Genomic DNA, 18,881 nt, shown 5'->3' on the forward strand with positions numbered 1-18,881 from the left:
GACAACATAACTTGTTCATGTATAGTCGGACAATTGGGAACCTTTTTTTGCCAATACTTGACAGTCAAATTCACTCTTTGTCGATTACACTTATGAGTTTCTTTGAATTCTGATTTCCAAATAATCATCTGTTTTCACATGGGAATGAATTAAAACTTATATCGGGCTCCTGTGTAATTTTGGAATTCAATTCAAAAGCTTTGCTTTTCCTATTGCTATTCATCTTTACTCCTGACAATACACAAGAATGATTCAAATGACCCATATAAAATACTTTTGTTTTTAAATACCAGAAGATGAGAATTGGATTCTCATCTTCTGGTAAAAAATGTGAATACACAGTTTACAAAAATTATACTAAAATGAAAAGAATCTTTTGCTTGCACAAATAGGACAACCTAGGTTTTTGAGGCAGTGAAAAATGAATAAAAACCTCGTCTTATATGCGAGTAAATATGGTATTTAATTATCTGAAATATAGCTTGATTATTTGATTCAATAATATGATTAGGCTTTCTGTTTTTAAATACCAGAAGATGAGAATTGGATTCTCATCTTCTGGTAAAAAATGTGAATACACAGTTTACAAAAATTATACTAAAATGAAAAGAATCTTTTGCTTGCACAAATAGGACAACCTAGGTTTTTGAGGCAGTGAAAAATGAATAAAAACCTCGTCTTATATGCGAGTAAATATGGTATTTAATTATCTGAAATATAGCTTGATTATTTGATTAATAATATGATTAGGGTTTGGTTTCGTATATAATATTTGCAAATTACATTATTTTAACATAATAATTTATTTTTTTATTATATGGAGATCTATGTTGCAGTACAAGCTGTTAGTGTCAACAGGTACAGATATATGACATACAGCTGTTTTCATTATTTTGAGATTGCATATATACCAGTAGGGTAGCACATTTAATGTTTTCTGAAAGCAAAGGAACTTGCAAGGAGTAAATTTGCAGAATTGTGATAAAAATATCAATGTTTCATTATATTGTGGATTTATGCAGAAGCTTAAGGATAATAGGGAAAACTGAAAATGTCTTTCTTATCTGCTTTACAGACTTTTCCCTAAGCATTTTTGTCTGTCTTTTGTATTAAAACAATATTTTTGCTGTTTATGTTTCCTTTGATGACAAAACATTGAAACTGAAGTGTGGCAGTAGCCAAGTAGCTGTAACAATCTAATACAAGTTTTCGGGAGTCAATACAATGATTGAGAAGTAGTACATTTATATTGCAAAGAGTTATATTGAAGAATATATACATATTTTTTCTATATTAGTGTGTTTTTTAATGACATTTATCACTTATTTATTGTCTTTATTTTATTAAATATGTGCAGAGGTATGTTTTGTTACAACTTTTTATTTTATTTGAAATGTGATGTCTTTGAAAGCAACATAAAATCATAAAATTTAATTTTACAAGTAGTTTTAGATATCAAATTGAAAAAATATTATTTATACTCTAGCTACCATTACTTACAAATTACTGAATATTCTTAGTTTTTTTTTTAATATTAACTAAAATTTATAATTGTAAATTATTATTTCAGGAACTACTTGCTAAAATGAGTTCTTGGAAATTTCCTTGGCGTCATTTCATAATATTTTTGTTCTTCGGAATTGGAACATTCCTTATTTACGATATCAATTTATATGGATCTTTTGAGAGTAAGTTTTAAGTTTTACGCATATATTTTTATTAATTTATTATAACTTTACTTTTAAAGTAAAGATTACTTACTGTAATAAATATTCAACAAATTGTGGATTTTTTACAGTTGTAATTTATCTTTTACTTTACAAAATTATATCTTGATGATTGACAGATGGCTGAACTCAGGACTTGTGATCGAATCTGAGCAAGTGAAGAATCTCATAAATTTTTTATGGACAGTTTGTATTAGGATTTTGTCTTTTACAATGTGATCTCCTATTCGAACCTGTGATTGTCCTAGGAAAGCACCTTCTTAGTGCCCACAGGGTGAAATGAATTAAAAGAAAAAATACATATAGCTTGACTGGTATAAATGATTTCAGTTTTTTTTTGGGGGAGGATTTAAGAAATAGCCTATAATAGATAGGAATGAATTAAAATTATTGGGCTGTAATTTGAAAAAATTGTAGACTTATAAATTCCCACTGTCATTCATCTGTCTGTCAGTCCTTCCTTAATCTCAAGAATGGTGTTAGATAGATGAAAGTCAAGACCAGATATGGAAAGCTTAGGGGCAGGAGCCTTAATTAACTATATATAAATTTCTGGTCTAGACCAAAAGTCATGTGAATTGAATTCAAAAACTTTTTCCCGATTGGAGTTACATAGATGATTGGCGACTCTTGTTGTTGGGAAAAGTATGCTATACAAGGGAAAGACACTAATAATTTGAGATGGAGAACATATTTTTTTAAATTAAATAAATTAAGAATATGATTAAAAATTGCAGCCTGGCATTGTGATGATGTCACAATAAATAATTGCTTGTTTATTTTGGTCTTACATACCACAAAAAATCATTGTTACAGAAGTGCTAATGATAAAACTTGTTTCAGTATGTGAAATTAAAATAGCCAATGAGCATATGTTTATAAAATTTATATATTAATTTAAAAAGGGTTTCAGATTTTCTAACTTAGTTTGAATAAATGACTGAGGGTACAGAAATGGTGTCAGGTATCAAATTAAAGTTCTTACACTGTAGATAATTGTCACTAAATTTAGGTTTTCATGGGTGGCTAAGGTACACTGTTAAATCTATGGAAAAAACATGTTGGGTCCCACCCTGTTAACTTTAGCCTGAGCAATTTTTTTGTTTTGCAGTTTCATTATTATAAATACTGGGGTCAATAAATGTACATTTTAGTCACTAAAATCATTGTTTCTATCACTCTTTCCCAACTCAACCTCATCAATCTCCCACCTTTTCAAAAGCCCAAGCAATGTCAGGCACATGTGACTAGTTAAGTTTTTAATTCCCACATATTAAAATTTCACTCATATTTTTACACACATTGAAATATTACACATCTAAATTTTATAATACTGTATATACTAGAAACCTGTTTAGCTGAATCACAATTATCTGAAATTCTGGTTTATTCAGATACGGATATAAGTATAGTAATGTTTGGATAAATAAAAAAAATTAAATCCAACAGACGTCTGCTGTTCAGTAAAATGTACTTGTGAAAAATCACACACAATGCTAACAGTAACTCATTATTTCATTTTAGTCATGTCAATATAATTATTATATTTTATATATGAAACTAAAGGATTCTTCTGTACATTTTTAATTTTTGATTCCATGTACGAGAAAAAATTAGTAATTATGTTATGAACATATACTTGCTGAGAAAATTTCTAATATAGAACATTCATTTTGCATTAAAATAAGGTGACCAACTTTTTTACGGTGAAAAAGAGGACACACATAAATTGAAGGAAAAAGTATTGTAAATAAAAGAAACATTTTATTCATTGCAACAATAATACACTATAATAATCTCTACTGCATGTGTATGTGCCGTGTTATGTTTTGGTAAGAAGTAAACAAAGCTACTTGCATGCAGCACACTCTCTCAAGGTCTCCTGTGCAGAGCACATGCATTTCATAATCGCGTCTTGCTGCACTGTACCAAGACGCGATGAACCGTCATGTCAAATACAAACACATCACATCATCACATTATATGCAACGGATTGGCTTGGCATCAATTGAATGTGGAGATTTACAGATTAGTCTTCAAATATCAAAAAGGAGAACACGTAGGAGGACACTTTTCAAGGGAGGACAGAACTTACAAAAGAAAGACTGTCCTCCCTAAAGGAGACGGTTGGCACCTTAATGAAAATCTCTATAAAAATCCACTGCCTGTTTCAGTATTCTACTAGCTTATAAAATATGCTAGATGAAAGTCTTGATTGCTGTTAACTTACTGAAATATATGCTCCTGAATTTCTTATTTTCTTGAAAATGTTTGTCACCCAAGTACTTTCCTAAAGATTTGAAAACATGAACATAGAGCCAACATATGACACTAAGTAAATATTACTTATTCAGACATTTACAAAGAATATTTTGGTGTGAATGTTTCTCCAGTGATGAACAGATTCATGAGCATGTGTGAGATATGAAAGGGTTTTTTTTAGTCCATTGAGGCAAACACCCCAATAAAAAGAAACATGTGCAGTAGATGTTAAAAACTCGATTTATTTTTGCGTGATATGACTATGAACAGGTTCAGTAAAGGATGCCAACTTTAGGATGGTTACTCCAGCAGTAACCCTAAACCCAATCATCAGTTGAACAATTACAAAAATAAAATGGCAATGTCATACCAAATCATGATCACAATAGTTCAATACAATAAATAAGAATAATTATTACAATAACAATTTTCCTAAAACTAACCCTTAACACTACACTCACTCTAATAAAAGAAAATTGAAAATAGGGGGCAAGAAGTAGCAAAGATGGCAGATAAGATATGAAAGAATACCCAGGTCTTTCGGTTACTGTGAGGGCCACATGTGAGCTTCTTAAATGCAAATACTTGTTTCTATCATTCTTTCTCTCAGTTCTGGAGGGTTTTCTGTATATTTTATCTTAATAGTCGGTAGCACATTCGGACTCTTCAAGCTGAACGGCCAGCTCTAACACAATAACTTGGGCCAAGAAATTTCAAAGTTTCCATTCAAAGTTCTAGCCTCACCCGTCTCTTGATCATTGGACACCGTAACGTGTCTCTCTTTGAGCATAACCCAAAAGTGACCTTTCTTTGCTTCGTATGCCCTCAGGTAACCTTGCAAGTGAGGTTGGTGAATTCTAAGAAGTGGCCCTCACCTCCAAGAAAGAATAATTAAGAAGATTAGAAAGTGAAAAGAACAAAGAGCAGGGAAAATTGTCAGAAGAATAAAAGCATATAATATGACAGACAGTCGCACACGTAATCTAGTGACTCCGATAGTAATCAAGATTTTTACGCAGCATATTTTTAGCAGCTGATAGACCATCAGAATGAGGATTTAGATATTTATAGGAATTTTCATTGAAAAATTAATGTTCTATATTAAATTTTCATGTTCATTTTTTTAAATGACTGTCTGTCTAATTACTAGAGTGTGTACACATTTTATGTACATATATGTTTCATGTAACTGGATTAAAATCTGTATTTGTAAGTTCCAGTCAAGTCTGATAACAGTTTTCACTGTAATTTGAAATGAATAAAACTGTTATATGGAACAAGATGATATGAAGATAATATTATCTTAGTCATTCTATAATTCTTATACTGGTTTTAAATTTATTCTAAATTACAAAATAGAGAATTGGTAGATGTAGCATATTAAACTGTGGTATGTCCTTGTCTTGTGAAATATATTAAGATATTTATAATGTAAAATTTTATGGTTATTTAAAATCTTTAAATTATTAATTATTTTTATGATGGTATGTTTTTTATTAATATAAAGGTATTTATTATATGATGTATACATTTATGCTCTGTTCTCTTCCTAAATTTTCATTATTTAAATTCATTCAAAATTTTTTTGATTAATGTTTGTTTATTTTATAGGGTCTCGTTCAGGAAAATTTTTAAAGGAATCCGGTATATTGAATGCCTGTGAACAAGCTAGGGGAAGGATTACTTCTTATTCTCAAAAATCATTGGAGTAAGTATAAAGCATAATCATTGATTATTCAAATTTCCTGTATATTAAGAAATAGAAACATTTTATCATCATATCTAGCAGAAATTATTAATGCCAAATTTTCCTATAATTTTCATAATAAAATTTTTTACATCTTTTAAATTGTTACGTACTGTTTACTATTTCTCAGTGTTTATTTATGGTCTTATTATTTGAACCAGAAAAGTAAAATTAAAATGTAAAACATCTTTCAAATGAACATAATCTTCCAAATTGCATAATTTAATTTCATTAATGATATAAAATAAAATGAATGGATTATTTCCTATTACAGTAGCACTACTGAAGTTTTATAATGATGAGTCAATGCCATTTGACTGGCTTATCACTTCCAAATATCAGTTTGTTGTTATTAATTAAATAAAGTAATTGTGTTGTGATATCACACTGGAGAATACTATCTTATCTTACAGAACAGAATTTTTAGTGGAAAGGTACGTAAAGAAGAAAATTAACTAAAAATCGAGGTAACTTTTTATGCGAAAATATCCCACATCTTATAATGTTTACCTGTTTACAAATTTTTCACTGATTTGAAAACCCTCATACAATGATAAGTTTGTATTGGCAAGAATGCACTATACTTGAAATCTTAATTTCTGTAATAGAAATTCAAATGATACGAACAAACTGCATATAAAATAAACAAGATAATTTTAAATGTTGACCCTAAACACATTTATGAATTTTTGAAAGAAAATAGTTTGTCACGAGTAGTCATTAAAAATGCCATAAAAATAAAATTTTCCTCATTTAAAAGAAGAAAATGTTGTTAAAATTTTTTGTAAAATAGGTTGTGAGATTTTTGAAGTTTTGAAGAATTTAGTTATTTCAGTTGGACTTGTCTAAACATCAAAAAAGTAAGTGCAAAATATTAAAATTTATCATAAGAAGAAACAGATTCATAAACTGGAATGATTTAAAAGTATTTCTGACAATTAAAAAGTATAGGCTTTTATGTTTGTGTGTTTTTAATCTTGTTATGATTAGATTAAATAGCCATTATTTCATAAATGAAATTTGTATATATGTTTTATTATCTCTCTAAAAGTTATCATATGTTAAAATTTTTTTGAATTAGTCTTTCAAAGTCAATTAAAAATGATATTATTAATAACAATAATAATTCTTTATATTTCAGATGGTTAAATAAAAATGTACCGGTATATTATTCTAAAGCATGCAACATCTGTAGGCCTTATTTAGAATTGTTTTGGGAAAACTTTTTCCTGTTTTGTGAATATGTTTGGGACAGTACCGCAGATATAAGAGAGTGGTTAATTATTAAAATTCCACCAATTCTAGATTGGGTAAGTTTTAATGTAAAATCTAATTAAAATAAATTAGATATTTACACAAGAATGGAATTTAATTTTCAAACTCTTCTTTTAGTTATCCGAACACATACCATTATATGTGGAGAAGATAGTGAGGTTTATTTCAGAAATAGGGGAAATTTTATATCAGTACATAACACTGTTTACAAAATATACCTTATATTATTTTGATATCGCTGGAAGATGGCTGCAAGAAAATGTATTCAGGTAAATGTTAAACATATTCTATGATATAAATTATTATTATTTGTCAAATATAACAAAAATATTTTCCTATATCCTGCAAAGATTTGAAATAAATTATTTATTTATCACATTTTTAGTAATACACACAGATGAAATGGTAATGACATTATGAACTTGTATAAATAACTTTATCAAAAAAATGTTTAAAATATAATGTGAACAAAAACTCATTCATTATTATTGGATTACATATTTATGTTAACATTAAAATTAATAATAATGTTCTTTATTATTACAAATAATTAAAAATCTAACATTCAGTTTAATACCTTTATAGTTAGCATAATATCTTATTGCAGACTCTTAAAAACTTTTTCAAGGAAGAATTTTTTATCTGTATAGGCCTAATAGTAATTTTATTAAAAGAACATTCATTATAATTTCATTAATAGATACTTTCAAAGATGCAAATTTTATGTTTTTGTAATGTTTATTTAATTTTAATTAGATTTTTTGTGTTTTACTCTGATGATATATTATATATAATTTTTGTGCGCTATGCATATACAATAGATTCATAATAAGTTACTATTGTACAGACATGCTTGAAATGTTTTAATAAAAATACAGTAGAGCATCAATTATCCAACTTAATTGGGGACTGGGGTTGGTTGGATAACTGAAAAGTCAGATAACCGAAAAGTATGAAAAATACATTATTAGTATAGTGTATTAGGCCTGGTTTAAATACTAGCTTTCCTTTCATGGTTGAGCCAGTGCTGCCAGCTAAAACATGCAAAAATTTAACAAAAATAATATTAAAGTAGCCAAGACATCACCAAATATCGTAGCGCCACATCACTAGCGGACATTTGAATTTGCCGACTAGAATGCGGTCGGTTAACCGATAAGTCGGATAATCGATGCTCTACTGTATAACTAAACACTTAGATAAACATGAACAATGGAAAGCTGTAAATTATGATAATATAATTGCTTTTACTTGTTTCAACAATTTTAGTACTATAAGACAGTTTAGAAAGTAGAAATACTAAAAAGTTCAATTTTTACATTTTCATCTCTCTCACACTTGGAATGAATTATAGATAATTTTTAATTAATGAGCTGAAGAAGAGCCTTTCAAATAAAGGTCTGTCTGTTAATATAGCTTTGTTCCTTAGATGTAAGAAAAAATGCACCTGTGAAAACACTGAATTTTTTAGTTTTTTAGTTTTTACTTTCCCTGCTGTTATATATAACATAGGGAAAGTATGGCAATTGGTCAAAAATGTACTCCAAGATTTTGACATTTTTGGACTTAGAACACATTGGTGATGTCTAGAAATGGAAAAAAAATGAAGGGATTTCTTTGTGTGGATGTTCGTGTGTATGTAAAGAGCATGATTTTGTTCGATGCCTTTGATGTTTAATAACTCCTGTGTTTTTTGTCGAACATTTTTGAAATTTTGAAGAGAGGTTTGTGTATTAGGGGGATTGATGCAATTAAATTTTGGTGGATAAAGGTTGATGGGGTGGAGAGATAAAGGATGTTGTGTGTGTTATCTCAAGTTGAATTGGATTTAATGAGGATTTTACTTGTTATTAGCATTTACAATTTTTTATAAAACTTATCCCTACCCTCAAAATTAAGCTCTTTGCCATTTTATAATAGTTAAAAATATAAAACGTTTTTAATAAAATATGATAACAGATGGCACCACCACAAATTTTAAATGTTGCTGGGAAAGTTGAACAACTCATTAGTTTGTTTATTTTATTTTTTAATCTAAAGTGAATTTTTCTTCACTTTTATTTTTACTGTAAGCTAGTTTAACATTTACATAAATACAAAGAAAATAAATTATTTACATTCATTTCAAGAAAAATGAGATTATAAAATAGCATTTAATGTTAATACTTAATATAAAATTTACAAAGTATATTTATTTTACTCTGCGTTAATTTGATATATTCAATAAAGTTTTAAAAGTAAATTATTAAAAATATATTGCACACAGTAATTTTAACATGAAAATATACTTCTAGCTGTTAAAACTTTCTGGAATGAGATCTTTTTTTATAAAGTTTCAATCTTTTAGTTATCTGTCTTAAATATACTTTCATTATATTGAACCATAGCTATATTTATAAGATAATAGATAAGATTCTGCCTCTGTATCCAATAGTCAAAGCTACTTGGAGATTCAAACAATGTTTCTATAGTTCTTTCTCCAGTAATGTATTTATCTTGTAAAATTCTATATTTTTGTTAGCTGACATAATTTTTCACATTTTCCTCAAACTGATGTTAAGGCTATGTTGAGTAATACATTGAAAAATTTGATATTGAATTGGGTTTCATGGGTGTTGTAATAGGTTTATCTCTATTTTCATATTTTGATGTTTAATATTTTCTTATTCTTTTTACACTTTAAAATTCAAGCTCAACTTCAAGATGATTAGTAAATTCAATAGCACTTGAAATAGATTACTCCAACCATTTTCTTTGTATTCTTCTAAAAATTGAATGCGATGCCTTGTTACTTCTACAGCCTCTCATTGATTTTCTTATTTTACAAAGATTTGCCTACAATATTAATCTGGAAGTGAATGTCACGCAAACTAAAGAAACTATAAAATTAAAATCTTTCAATCCACAAGCTAAAGTAGTAGCCTTGTGTGAAATTTCCGAGTAATGCTTTCTTTCTTTTTCAGAAAGAATGAGAAGTATATCATGAATGTCCCCAATCTGATATCTAACTGTTTTATACTTAAAACTTTTGCTTCTCAATCCATGTCACTAAGATGTTTTATTAAGAAAGATTTTATATGATCAATTAAAATTATCTAACGATTAAAAGAAGCCACAAAAAGAGAGAGCAATCTTCCTATGATTCTAAATTAAGAGATAGATTTAACACAATTTAACTGCATTATACAAGACTGAAGTTAAGACACCATTTTTTTTTAAACATTTATAATGACAGCAATTATTTTTTTAACTCTTTCCACCTTGATAAAAAGCACTGAGAAGACCTTTTATCAAGTCTGTTTTGGTGGTGCCGAGCTCACAGTGGGCCAGATAATGAGGACGGGCCCAACAGACCACCTCTCAAAAAAATTCCAGTAGTTTTTTGACCAGTGCAGATTCACTCCTGATTCTCCATGTCCTCTACGATGTTTAGTTTTGCTATTTTTGTAAAATAGCCAGAGAGAAATATCACTTGTCATACAACAGGTAATTCACTCATGCCCTGGTCTCTCAGTAGAGTTTTTGGGACCAGGAAATGGGTGAAAAAATTGCAATGTAATTGTCAATATTCTCAAAAGAAAGAATGTTAACTTCCTTCAAAAGTTTCAAATTAGTTCTTGGTATTTTTTCTACACTTAATCCAATCTTTGATAACTAGAGAAAGTGTAGAAAAAATACCAAGAACTAATTTGAAACTTTTGAAGGAAGTTAACATTCTTTCTTTTGAGAATATTGACAATTACATTGCAATTTTTTCACCCATTTCCTGGTCCCAAAAACTCTACTGAGAGACCAGGGCATGAGTGAATTACCTGTTGTATGACAAGTGATATTTCTCTCTGGCTATTTTACAAAAATAGCAAAACTAAACATCGTAGAGGACATGGAGAATCAGGAGTGAATCTGCACTGGTCAAAAAACTACTGGAATTTTTTTGAGAGGTGGTCTGTTGGGCCCATCCCTCATCACCTGGCCCACTGTGAGCTCGGCACCACCAAAACAGACTTGATAAAAGGTCTTCTCAGTGCTTTTTATCAAGGTGGAAAGAGTTAAAAAAAAATTGCAGTCATTATAAATGATAAAAAAAATGGTGTTTGGGAAAGAATATTAGACCATAGTCAATTGGCATCTTGCAAGATTTGGCTGTGATGTACTTCATACATTCATTGTGAAAAATGCTTCGGAAACTTTAATTTTAATATCACCGATGTGTTCATTGTTGTTAAATGTTTATTTCACTATTCCTCCAATAGATGGCAATATGTTACAGAAATTATTTTGCCATCTTTGGCAGGGAAAATTGAGTTTCATTTTGGAATCTGATAGTGTCTATGTAAATTGTTTTTGGTAGTTTTTCTTTCAAACAATAATTAAATTATATAAATCATACAAATATTAATAATAATTATTAAATAAACAATATATACAAATATGTATTCCGAGACCGTATCTTCTTTTTATTTGTATTTATATTCACTACTAGGTGTATTAAGAAAGACAAGGCTTTTTTACATCTTTATTTCTGGTTCTTCCATATGCCGATATGCGTTTTGGGCTTAGGCCCCTCTTCTGTCGGCATGACATGTGAGATTTCTTCCAGGTGGTATTGATACATGGACACTTCATTTAAAATTGCATATTTACAGTTACAATTGTTAAAATATAAAATAAAATTACTATTGTTGTGAGCTTCATGTTTAATATCGTACATCTTCCGGTAAAATACTCTTGACGCCTGTGGTAGTGGAATCTTTTTTTAATCTCGTTGGCATATCAATATTTGTTTTAAACGATTATACTATATTATAATATAAATCGATCTTTTTTTAATTATTATTAAACCATTCTAATTATTATTACTATTATTATCATAATTGTTGTTGTTGATAATTTTTTTTTTATAATAATTTTAACCAATTATTATGGATTTTAACACTTAGGCTTTTATTAATGTTATTGTTTTGACTTTTCATTATTACACTTATTATTAAAAGAATAAACTCCCACCTTTTACAAGCATTGTACAATAAATAACTGTAATATAAACAAAGATGAAGTAAAAATTTTACACAAAGAAACCATTTGGTATAAACGGAAATTCAAAGAAAGTTACGAAATAATGAAAAGTCAAAACAATAACATTAATAAAAGCCTAAGTGTTAAAATCCATGATAATTGGTTAAAATTATTATAAAAAAGAAAAAAAAAATTATCAACAACAACAATTATGATAATAATAGTAATAATAATTAGAATGGTTTAATAATAATTAAAAAAGATCGATTTATATTATAATATAATATAATCATTTAAAACAAATATTGATATGCCAACAAGATTAAAAAAGATTCCACTACCACAGGCGTCAAGAGTATTTACCAGAAGATGTACGATATTAAACATGAAGCTCACAACAATAGTAATTTTATTTTATATATTAAACTGTAATGATATTTTAACAATTTTAACTGTAAATATGCAATTTTAAACGAAGTGTCCATGTATCAATACCACCTGGAAGAAATCTCACATGTCATGCCGACAGAAGAGGGGCTTAAGCCCGAAACGCATATCGGCATATAGAAGAACCAGAAATAAAGATGTAAAAAAGTCTTGTGTCTCTTATAATACACCTAGTAGTGAATATAAATACAAACAATATATAGTTAAAAATAATTAAATAAATAACTAAAATTATTTTATTTTTAGAAAAGAAACGTGTAGGAGCAAATCTTTTGCATATTTTTTCATAAAAATTATTCTATATCAAATACCAATGATAAAAAATTGACATCTTTTGGATGGAAAACCTGAAAAAATTAGACTAAGTAGAGGTTAAAGGAGAGTAAGACATTTTTGCCTAGTTTGCTCTCTGTGTAAACTAAGAATTTTTTTGTTTTTAGTAGGAATTATGTTTGTTTTTTTTTTTTATTTTATTGGTATTGTTGCTGGTTTTTAGTCACTTTCATAAGTGTTCATGTCAAATGGAACTTTTTCCAGCCTTTTGCTGCTTTTGCAGTTCTCTGAGGGGGAGTCTCTTGCACCTATTTTGTGACTTTGCACACCTTTCTTTGGCAGATTTGTTCATCTGGGTTGCTTTTTGTCCCATGGCAATGTCTCCCAGTTTTCCTTTAGAGATTTCTGTTGTAATCTGTGGAGTGCACGATGGGTCTTTTAGGTCAAAATGCTTTTGATTTTGCCTTCTACTGAGATAATCTGCAATCTACCAATAGGATAAAACTATTTTTTGCCTATAAAATATGAAATATATATGATGATTAATAATTGTTAATTATAATTAATAAACTGTGAACCTATCCTATGTAAAATAATAAATTACTTTAACTAAGTTACTTTAATAAATTAGTTTGTTGCTCAGTTTGTACATTAAACACAAGTTTTACTTGTGTTTAATGTACAAACTGAGCAACAAGGAAACTGAAGTAAAATTTTTTATGTATTGCCTATGTATAGTAATTTTACAAAAGTTCAAAATTCAATAAAATATAATTAGTAATGGCCTGATTAGGAAATAAAAAGAAACTAGCAGAATAGAAACTATGTCCAAATAATTTGTAATGCAATCGTCCACAGATAACACACTGGCTAAAATCACATTTTTCAATTTTACGAATTGATAAAATTGAAATTCGTCTTTCATATTTACGGTGGTCGTAATCAAAGTTCTTCTATTCAGAGAACTCTGTAACCTTAACAAATAAGCACAATGACACCAAAATTTGTATGCAGACTATGCAAAGGATGAGGAAAAGTATTTTGTAAAGAAAAAATTTAATTCAAAAACTTTTGCTAGGGCATTTTGTCATATATACAGTTATCATGGAAACATTGCAACTTTGGCAGATTTAAAGGATTGTATTATGTATGTGCAAAGCATCACTGGAGAGCAGTTGTGGTCAGCACTGTAAAACATTGCCTTCATATTTTGTACTTGAACCATGGTGCACAAATTGAGGAACATTCTTTACATTTGTAAACAGCCTCTGTAGAAAGCAACCAAAAGAAAACAAATAATTGTATTTTCATTGTGTTTTTATTTTGTTCCTTTTCCACATTCTTTTTGTTAATCTGTAAACAAATTTAGGTGTCACTCCACTTATTGGCTACAGCGTGCTCTCATGGAAACTTTAATTGTGACCACCTTGCACACCAGTAGAACACTTACTAGTTTACATAAAACTTTTATAAATTATTAATATTTTTACAATAATGATTTTATTACTATTAATAAAAGCATTTTGTGGAATGCAGTTCCAATTTACGACATGCGCAAATAAGCTCGTAATCAGGGAAGCATTGATACGTTCGTCAAGTTAACAAAACAACCCCTAAAAGGAAATAGGTTTAAAAAAAAGCTAACAACACAAGTAGCTAAATATAACTGCAGATAAAAAATTTTCTTGCCACCTCGGTAAGTTTACTGTCATCTCACTAGAGCATCCTGTTTACATTCATAATTGGCATGATTCCAACAGTTTCTTATCGGTAAACACTAATTAATGTTGTTTACATGTTAATCTTGGTTAAAGGAGGAGCAAATTGAACTGTTGTTAAGGTAACTGCTAATTGAAGTTACTAGCAATATTTTTTCACTGCTAAATATATCAAATGCTTACATTTAAAAATTTCTAAGATGCAAATTTTGACTTTCTAGAACAGAATTTCCATTTTTGTTTTCTGAACCAATTTATTGATGTATAAAATACGTATCTGAGCATTAATCAGTCACCCGTGAGCACTTCCATGCCTTTCGTCAAACTCTGTGCTATGATGATGATCTTGTTTTGTATTGTATTTCTGTATTAAACTTGTATTTTACATATCTTTATTAAAGAGTCATTTGAAAAGTACCATATTGTTAACTGCACTATCTAACAACTACAGTAAGACCCCTCTTAACACGTGGGGATATGTTCCTGGACAACAAAGTGCTAATGAAACAGCGTTAAACAAGGTCATTTTAACATAGAATAAATAGGGAAAGGGGAACAAGCAACCAAAAATAAACAGATTTTACTTTAATTAATTTTAAGTTATATTATTATGCAAATTAATATAAAAATATGTTAAATAACACACAAACGTATGCACGCAGAAATGTAAAGTTCATTTTTTGTGATGGTCCTGGATTTTCTGAAATTCTTGTTTTTTGCGATAAAGTCGTGTAGTTTCATTTGTTGGTTTTTTTTCTTTCCTTAAGCAAATGCCGGTAGCAGAAGATCACTTCCAAAATGCCTCATTTTGCTTTTGCACTCCTTTCAAAATCTGGATCATTTGCTACAATTTGATCAATGATTTTGGTTATCATTTCCAAACTTTTACTAAGGAAATCTGTAGAGAAATTCTTTGGATTCTTCGTTTTCACAATCACTATTTTCCAGTTCTACATGAATTTCTTGTTCTGCTAGTTCTCGAAGGTTGTCGTTGGTAAGGCTCTCACCAGAAACCTGTGGAAACTCCTCAATATCCTATTCATCTACAACTCCTAGTCCTGCTGTATTGATTAGGTTGACAATTTGGTCAACCTAACGATACAGCGATAAGCTCTTCTCGTTGAGAATTCTTGGACACCTCCAGCCATAACTTCTTCCAAGCTCCATTCATGCATTTATCAGTTAATTCTTGCCAAGCGAAGTTGATATTGACTATGGCATCTGTGATGATATATTTTTTCCAAAATTGCAGGAAACAAACATAGATTTAAGGAAAGTACAGCGCTATGACGAATTGTCTCCTTTTGCTGATTGTTTTGTTTTCAGGAATAATTGTATTATATACGAATGAATGAAATGCCACAGTAATTTGAATCAGCATAAATTTCGAGCTTTTTTTTTAGGCTTCAAAAAGCAGACTGCATTATATCAAATTAGTGTTAATTGAAGCAGCATTAATAGGGTCTTGATATACATGTATAAATATCATTGCATGATTGATCTATAAATTAGTATTGTTCATGACATAGGTAATAAGTCTTTGATATATCAGTATAATACAGAAACTAGATAATAGTCAGTATTGTTTCCTAACTTATGAAACTACTTAAAAAATTATCTTCAGTAAAATTAGTTGTCAGATTTTTATTCAAAACTAAGGGATATATGTTGCATCATAGTGCTTAAGCTTAAAATTCAACAAGCAAACATTCATACTTGTATTTGAATATTTCCTGTTATGTGCAAACAAGAAAATTATCAGATATGTTTGAAGATGAAATGTTATCTTTATAAAGACTACATTCTCTTACAGATTAATGAAAGTGAAGCACTTTCTTTAAGAATTCTTGAATTCCGGTATAATAAATGAATGCCTAGAATTCTAAAAGAATTCTTAGGCATTCATTTATTATACCGGGTACAGTATGCATCAAACAGTGCATTTGTGAACTGCAATGTACTAAAATGTGTTCCAATATTCACAAAGTTCGTCTGTGCAGTGACTGATGCACATCACACTTGGTCAATAGAAAAATCAAATATTTAGAATTTAAAACCATAAATTAATATAATACAAAAAGCACAGAAATACTTCAAATTGTTCATTATGTTTGGTTAGATCTAAGTTCGTTCGAGAAGAAAGAACAAAGTAACAATAAGTTGTAAAATGTTTGTTAACCTCTAAAATCACATGAATTTTGATACTCAAAAAATTTTTTCTTTGACTTTTGTATGAAATTTTGAATACAGAAAGTTAAGTGAAGAGTTTCTATCAGTATTTGAAATGGTAAAATTAAGGATTTTATTTTGTGGGTATGAAAAGTCGAACATTCTCAGTGTTTATATCATTGTCTTTGCGATTTTTCATTTGATCAAACCAAGTAGAAAATTATAATTGCTTGATCGGTCGGATGGAAAATTGCATTAGAGTGATACCGAATACAAATGTTATAAGAAATAAGTACAATTATTAAGATATTTTAGGTGTTTCGTTCATTAAAAAACTTTCCAATGATTCTAGTATTGTTGCAATTAATGTTCCAACCATTTTCCATGCTTAACTGTCTTACAATCATTTAGTTCTTTGACAATTAGTTTCCTGTTGTGAGAAACTTAAAGATATTTTTCTTAGAATTAGAGCTGAATAAACTAAGGATTTTGTTCTGAATTTTTTTTTTCTCCTTAAAATTTTAACTTACTACATTAACTAATACTTGAATTGCATAAATTTCTAATATTCCTTAAAGAGAATGAGACATTCTGAGCTTGGTCTTAAAATTGTAATTGTAAACAGACTTTTTAAATTTTCTGTAAGGATACATTTACATTGTTTTCTCCAAAAAACAAATGGCTGAAAGAAATTGCCCCATATCTTAATGTGAAATTTCAATCATTCTTGGGCTAATGAATTTCTCACACCATCTTTCTTAGCCTAGGTATCCTCCACCTAGCTCAAATCTTGAATAAAAATGTCACATTTTATTTAAAATTAGCTGATTGTATTTAATACAGAAATATAGAAGATATAAAATGTCTTCAGATATCTGTCTTCACAATCACCAGCGACAAAGGTCTCTCTATAGATGAAGATTGGTTGTCGCTGTGATTGGAAAGACATTTTATACCTTCTGCATTTTTGTACTTTATTAAAAATTTTGCTGTTTATTAAACATATTATATGTTATAGATAAGCAGCTTTTTCATGTCTTCGTGCAGATTATTTTAACATCAAATGACTTCTTTTAAACTCTTCTTTTTTCTGATAAATAAATGTGGCATTCTGATTTTACTTTTTTTTAGCCAGAATACAGTAAAACAATTTAAGCTGAGTGTCAAAGGTGCAGGGTGGCTTAAATTAAATACACTAAATATCTTTTTTCTAAATATTCTATGCTGTAAAATATGGTAATTGTATAAAATTGTTTTTTTTTTTTTTAAAGCAATCAGAATGCAAACATGTTTACATTCTGATTGCTTTTTTTTTTTTTGGAATTATTTCCCTTTTATGGATCTTGAGGTGGTCTTTTTCTATGCTTGTCAAGGCTTAAACAACAATGGCAATGGTATGCCAGATGGCAAGCGATTAGGACTGATGTGCCTGGGTCAATTCACTGGCCACAAATAAATTTTGAGTTATAACACATTATAATTTCCCATTTTAAATAATTGAAAATAGACTCTCTGTGGTGATTTTCCTGCATAACGTCCTACTTTCGGGAACAGATTACAGACATTAAGTATGGAGCGTCTGTATTTGCAGAAATAGTACTTAAGTACTTATAAAAACACCACAATACATGACATATTATTACATAATTTTTAAATTTTATCTTATATTCTGATATTTTGTATTCTCAGAGTACGGTATTCTATTCTGTTATCAGAATATATAAATTCAGAAATTCTTTATAAGTCTTGGGAAAGATGTAACCGTTAGATCCAAGCAATATTCTATAAACAGTATTTCTTATATGTTCATAAAAATTGTATTTTTGTCAAACGATGAAGATGTTAATCTATAATTTTAATTAATGATTTCTCTTTTTATATTTTCAGCGGGAAGCTTTCGCCGGAAAATCTGCAGAGATACGCAGTCCACGCCATCGAACTAATACAACAGTATACAATGTCCGTGTTGCACTGGTGTAGTCAGCAGTTGTCTTCGATCATGTCCAATAAATGAGAACACTCGACACATCTAATGTGACTCTTTCTTTTCGATTTCGTACTCTGGTCACTTTCACGTCTAAAAAAGAAAAAGTCGGTTACAAAAGCTATCGGAAAATCAGAAATATATCTAAAAAGAAACTTAAATCATGTATTAAAATATCTAACTTGGATATGTGTGCCAATCGATCGAGCGAAATCCGGAAAACAAAAAAATAATAATAATAATAAGTCACTCGACTTAAAAAT

The 18,881-nt window shown here is 29.0% G+C and overlaps 1 protein-coding gene across 1 annotated transcript in view; it reads left to right on the forward strand.

The window, feature by feature from the left end:
* Positions 1 to 18,667, forward strand: part of Tmem214 (Transmembrane protein 214) — an 80,032-nt gene extending 61,365 nt beyond the window's left edge. Inside the window, exons 12-16 of the mRNA XM_067281648.1 lie at positions 1,571 to 1,688; positions 5,601 to 5,697; positions 6,878 to 7,046; positions 7,129 to 7,280; positions 18,522 to 18,667. Coding sequence (XP_067137749.1) covers positions 1,571 to 1,688; positions 5,601 to 5,697; positions 6,878 to 7,046; positions 7,129 to 7,280; positions 18,522 to 18,648 — 663 coding nt within the window. The 3' untranslated portion in view covers positions 18,649 to 18,667. The remainder of the gene's footprint in view (positions 1 to 1,570; positions 1,689 to 5,600; positions 5,698 to 6,877; positions 7,047 to 7,128; positions 7,281 to 18,521) is intronic.
* Positions 18,668 to 18,881: the final 214 nt, after the last annotated feature.

Source organism: Centruroides vittatus, unplaced genomic scaffold (genome assembly GCF_030686945.1).
Source record: "Centruroides vittatus isolate TY-2023 unplaced genomic scaffold, ASM3068694v2 contig_923, whole genome shotgun sequence".
Classification (NCBI taxonomy): domain Eukaryota; kingdom Metazoa; phylum Arthropoda; class Arachnida; order Scorpiones; family Buthidae; genus Centruroides; species Centruroides vittatus.